This window comes from Poecilia latipinna, unplaced genomic scaffold (genome assembly GCF_001443285.1).
Source record: "Poecilia latipinna isolate Pla-1442-1.1 unplaced genomic scaffold, P_latipinna-1.0 Scaffold2315, whole genome shotgun sequence".
NCBI classification, from domain to species: domain Eukaryota; kingdom Metazoa; phylum Chordata; class Actinopteri; order Cyprinodontiformes; family Poeciliidae; genus Poecilia; species Poecilia latipinna.
Genome location: NW_015114931.1, coordinates 64,141 through 70,140, shown reverse-complemented (window position 1 = coordinate 70,140; position 6,000 = coordinate 64,141). Strand labels below are relative to the sequence as shown.

At 40.8% G+C, this 6,000-nt stretch overlaps 1 protein-coding gene across 2 annotated transcripts in view; it reads right to left on the bottom strand.

The window, feature by feature from the left end:
* Positions 1-532: 532 nt before the first annotated feature.
* dph1 (diphthamide biosynthesis 1) overlaps positions 533-6,000 on the bottom strand; it is a 60,615-nt gene continuing 55,147 nt past the window's right edge. For both annotated transcript variants that reach the window (XM_015018733.1, XM_015018734.1), the window contains 3 exons: positions 5,549-5,627; positions 2,284-2,418; positions 533-1,939 (listed from right to left, as the gene is read on the bottom strand). In XM_015018733.1, coding sequence (XP_014874219.1) covers positions 1,847-1,939; positions 2,284-2,418; positions 5,549-5,627 — 307 coding nt within the window. In that variant the 3' untranslated portion in view covers positions 533-1,846. The remainder of the gene's footprint in view (positions 1,940-2,283; positions 2,419-5,548; positions 5,628-6,000) is intronic.

The window sequence follows — 6,000 nt, the reverse complement described above, 5'->3', positions numbered from 1 at the left end:
AAAGTTTTTTCCAGACAATTTTTGACTTTTCAAACTTAGAAATGTACAACTTTTTCCAGAAAAATTTAAATTAATCTCAAAATTTTTGAGTGTTTGGAAGAAATGTACTATTTTTTTTAATTTTACCAACAATGTCGCCCCAATACGTTCTTGTAGACATGTATTGTAATAAAACAAAATGTGAAAAAGCTCAAGGGAAATAACTAATTTATAACTAAATATGTACAAAACATTAAATCTAATATTTATAAGTGTCACATGATGAAACCATGCGAGGAACAGATGCATCCAACAATTGCATTCCGGCAGATTTTCACTCCTGCTGTTTAATATCACTGAGGGACGAGATAAATGAAAAACTAATAACTCTAAACTGTTTGTTTCAATCCCTTTGCTCATGAACAAAATCCACATGAAAAAGGGTGTTAAAAGCAGCTAGAAGTCGCACAAATTCCAAATGTTCATAAAAGTAAAATAAGTAAACTTGACCTTTAAATGACACTCGAGACACTTTTGCTTCACAAAAGCTATATTTAGAAATCAGTTTATATTTTATTGATTTCAACTTCAGATTAAAAGCAGCGCACTTTATGTGGGGGAGGAAAGAGGATTTATTTAAAAAAAAATCCTCACTCCTTTTTCCTGACAGAATATGTAAAAAATAAATAAAACATCAGCTAAGAGAGAAAAAAAAATGAGAGAGAGAGAGCTCTGCTGGTCAATAATTTATTCCTGACCCCTCCACTGAGGATCACAGAGTCTGCGATGGGGAGTACAAAGCGCTTTAAAATATCTGCCACTAGCGGTGGGATGAGCATCATGAAAAATATTGATAACTGGCGGGAGAACTGCATCACGCTGACTTTTTGTTGCCGAGGAGAACAGATGATGAATATGACAAGAGAAGCCTGCTAGTAGCTGTGGCTGCATAAACCCCAAAAGACAACTCTATACAACCGAGACAGAAGCCAGTGATGTAAGGGAAGTTTCACAACTTCTTCCTCTGAGGCCGCAGCCGGCTACTGTCAATCAGTTACTGCTGCAGCGAAAACAGCAATATAGTGGGGTTGTTTTTTTTTTTTTCATTTTCTTCTTTTTTTTTTTATTTATTTATCGACAGGGTCCAACATCAATAAATAATGAGGATGGAGAGCAGTCGTGACTAGCTTCGGCTCTCATCTAGGAACTTGCAGCTCTTGGCTTTGTAAACAGGCGCGCTGCATTTCAGAACAACCTGACAGGGTCCGATTTCTGATTTATTGTTCTGAAAATGGGAGTGGGCAAAGCGAGCCAGACGACGTATTTTTCCGCCCGTAAGTCCGCAGAACTCCCTCAACACAAAAAAAAAAAAAAAAAAAACACACACAGAAAACGTCTGAGTGGCTCGGGAAATGTCAGGCAAATTACAGCGCTTTCTGACAAAACGGGCCGCGTTTGATTGAAGACGCCCACGTCAACAGACTTCTATTCCATACGGAGCCGCTCAAGGTCGGCTCTCGGTTCTTTCTCTCTGTCACAAATGTCTGTGCTGAAGAAAAGGTGAGGAGGGGAATGGGGGGTGCATTGCAGGTAGATTTGAAGCAAATAAACACCTCCGTTATGAGAAAAAAAAAAACCTCACTTCAAAAAAAAAAATAAAGCATACAGTCAAAATGTGAGTTTGTTTGATCTGCTGGGATGTGATTAGGGATTAGATCTTGCTGCTAATCCTGCTAATGAGGATAAAAACTCTTCTCTCTTTGCTTCTCGTCAGATCCGCTCCACCTCCCCGTCCCCTCCTCCCTCCCCTCTGACCTCTTTCTCTCTGTAAAAAGAGGCAGGCATGAGATGAATCAGACGGCAGCGATCACGAGGCTGTCATTCCCTCTTCACATCCGCAGGGGGCGCCCTGACTCTGCTCGCAAGTCTTGGCGGGGAGGGCTGGCTCGGTGCCTTGTTTCTGCAGGCAGGCAGTGGGACAGCATTAACACTTGGAACAGTGACAGTACCTACCTCAGACAGATTAGTGGGAATATTAGGCATTATGGCCACTGTGGGGTAGATTAACAGAGCTTCGTTCCAATTGAATCTTAACAGCAGAAAAACCTAGGAACTACATGAAGGTCAAGGTTAAAACCACACCTTTACGGGATGTTTTCTCCTGCTGGTGTTGTGCCGCCGCTGGGCCACTGGGTGTCAGTGTGGCGACATCAATTTAGACCCAGCAACCATCTTTAGCATCCTGGTTTTTTTTTATTTATTTATTCATTTTTTTCCCTCCTGTTATCTCCGAGCCGTGCTCACCTGGGCGTGTCTCCGAGCGGGCCGAGCCGGCTGGTTTTCAGGGTGGTTGGGCGCCCACGGCCCCAAGCTCTGATTGGAATAGAAGTCCATGGGATACACTTCCTCCCAGCCTACTTCCTGCAGAGCAACAGCCGCCTGAGGAGAAGTAGGAATAAAATAATAAAACCCCTCAAAGAAGCATCCTCAGCCTCTCGCTTCCAACCACACTTTGCAGAACAGTGAGAAGATGCCACAGTCTGAGCATCCGGGCAGGACGGGTGCTGTTGATACTAAGCTTGGGTAACACGTAGAGTTGTCGTGTTATCTCCATGCAGCTGCGCCGTGTGACATAACAGCTGTTAGAGGAGAACAATCGCACGAGCAGGACTGCAACACGACACGCTGGAAGTGCAGACCTGCTCCATATGGACGAGAAGTGACAGTGAATATTAATTATGAATGCAGGAAAGAGCAGCTGAGAGGCTGAACACATGAATGCAGAACACACGTCTTAATGTTCCACTCGTTACTTCATCCAAATTGATTGCAGTGAGTTGTGTAAAAGACTTTCACGCCGTTTTTCTGAGATTACCGTAAACACAAATGGGATGGATTTGGTTTGGATTTTGTGTAATGAGTCAAAATGACATGATTTATTATTATTGTGAAGTTTTTGGGCTTTTTCTTTTCTTTTTTACAAATAAAAATGTTAGAAAATGTGGCTTCCCCTTGTATTCAGCCCCTCAGAGTTGATACTTTATAGAACTAAAAGATTAAAGCTTTACATTTTCGAGTGGTTTGTCTTTGCCAGATTTGCATATAGGGATGCAAACAATTAACTGAATTGCAATTCAATTGTCAAAGAGTGGTTCACTAGATTAAAATTAGTTCTACTTGATTAAATAATGGTGTCTGTTTATATCAGTCTACAACCTGCGGCTCCGGAGCCACAGGTGGCTCTTTGAAAATCTTTGAAAATTATTAACTTTGGCTATGAAATTATGAAGAACTAGCTGATGCTTGTGCATATAAATATAACATATGGAGGGGCTTTTTCTTTGCTACAGTATTTGCATAACATTTCTAGAGAGAATGACACTAAAAGTACCAGTAATATGTTTTTAGATCTGTTTGTGCTTTTTATTTCCAGCATCACTTTCCATCCCACAGAAAAAAAAATAAATAAAAAATCCATTCTCGTTTAGAAGGGGTGGGCGATACAAACTTAAAGTTTTATGATAATTTTTGCTACTATTGCAAAAACAATAAAAGTGAAGATAAGAACTATTTATTACTGCTTTTGTAAATAACTGTCTGGCTGTGACTGGAAGGCACAAAAATCAGACCCTCAAAAACATAAATATTGTTCTTGAAAACCAAAAAAAAAAAAAAAAAAACTTTTTTGGGACACTGGTCACGGGATGAAGTGAGATTTGTGTTGCTAAACTGCACACACTAACTGCATTTAGTCTCATCTTCAAATTGATTGATATTTACTGTTTGAGCAAACAGAGGAGAAAACAGTAAACCTGATAGTTTTGAGGAGTTTAAGACATCAATGATTAGAATTTATTGTAGCAATGATGAATGAAAATTCTTATCATGATAAGAAATTTATCACAATAACTGATAAATGATACAATGAATACCCACCCTGCTACTTGTTGGTTTATCACATACTTTAGCTACAATTTATCTGATAAGACTTCCTGCTATATGACGAGTCTAGGTTTTTATTTGGTGTGATTTTGGGAACTGACGATCTGACAGGATAACCCCTGACCCCCGCCTTCCCTGATGTCCAACTCTGACATTTACCGGGCTAAGACCACACAAGTGTTAAGGTATATGAACAGTGTTTTGATACTTTGGCTTAAGGATAATCTATGTGTGGACACACAGAACACCAAGAAAAAATATCTAAGATTAGTTTTCAAAGTACTACAATCTTTTTTGTAGTTAAATATATTCTATCAATTTGCCCCACCTGACACAAACCAGGTAAATGCAGGGTTAAAAAAAAAAAAGAGTCTTGAAAGATTATTCTGTTAGCAGAACAAATGTGACAAATATCAGCATTCTCTTCATTTCCTTCTTCACCTTTCCTCTCCCTCTGCACCATCAGTCTCTCATTTACTCCACCGATTAGCTGCTGCTCTCCTCCTTTTACCTCTTTCACACCGAGATCTTCCTCTCCATGGAAGCTAGCATCCCTCACTAATCTCTGCTCTGACAGGAGAGCCAAGTGTGTCTTATTGACTATAAATATAACATGAGAAGCACTGAAAATAAATGCTGTGTAGTCCCCCTCCCACCACCACACACCCTTCACCGTGCTCCCTACACCCTCCCCGTCTCATTCCTCTTCATCTTCATCCTAAACGCCACAGCGTCAGCCTACCTGGTACGCTCATGGTTATGAGACGAGGCTGAGTTGAGTCCCATCACAACCGTTCAGATACAAATTATTTCAATGCGCAGACTAACGGCTGCCGGGGAGAGCGATGGCCAAATTAGTGCTTAGCTCATTTACAATGGGGGCGAGTTTCACATTTTCTTGTGCGTAATTATAAAGGGGAGAGAAAAAGGCCCCACCCAAAACAATCTTTTTTTTTTTTTTTTTAAATGGAAATGCTATTCTCATTCTAGACAGCTTTGCTCTCAAGTGGAAGTGCTTCAACAAGGTGCATAGTTGGAATTAAACAGAAGCTATTTCTATTCAAGAGAGCAATTTGCCCTACAGTAATTTCGCAAAGAAATCAGTGGCCCATCCATGAGAGAAATCCTGCTTCAAAGTAGTAATTAGATGCAAAACAATGAAAAAAACAAAAAAAACAAAAGTGTTTTCATTTGTTCATTTGCCAGCTGCGGCAAACTAACCCTCTCTCCGATGTCCGATTGTTCTCTCTTCCTCCTCTTTTTCTTCTTCTTCGAAAAAAAAACAAAGACAGCTGGATGAGGGGTGGGACTGTTTATCCCCAGGGCCAGCAGGGGGGGCTAGTCCTCTACTCGTAGCGTTTTCACATGTCGTGCTTCATGGTGTGGCGAGGATGGAATGAGAGTGACACTCCATCTCGAGCATCAACAGCCCTTGTTGAGAGCCACATAAATTCACTGTCCTTTTAGAAACGCCACTGTAACTTGTCTCCTGTACTTTGATAAAAAGCCTCAAGATGCCAATCTGTAAAAGGCTCTGTGCGCTGTTAGGAAGGCCTGTACGTGTGTGTGTGGGGTTTTTTTGGGGGGGGAGTTTGGGGGCAACAGTGACTGGCAGAAAGGAGTTTACCTCATACGGAGACAGCAGGGGTTTGGAGAAGGCTGTTCCCCAGTCGATGGAGAGGCGTGGGCAGGCGATCTGGACCCACCTGTAGCAAAACAACAACGATAAAGAAAAGGCAGATCAGTGAGCATTCATGAGTGCAACAGGGGAAACATTTGATTTGATGTGTTGATTTATTTTGGACATGAAAGCAAATGAAAACAACAGGAAACATGTCTATATCTGCAGTGTGAAACTTTTATAAAGAATATGTTTCTTAAAGATTTGTTGTAATCATCATGTTGTGACAGTATGTTGTGAGACAGATAATCTGTGAAAAGACTGAGCTCCTCCACCAATAAAACAACCAATCAGAACCAAGACGAGGGTCTTAGCGCTGTCAATCAACCTCATGTACTTTACTAAATTGTACTAATGATGGAGAAACAACTTATCGTTACAGGAAAACCATTTATCTG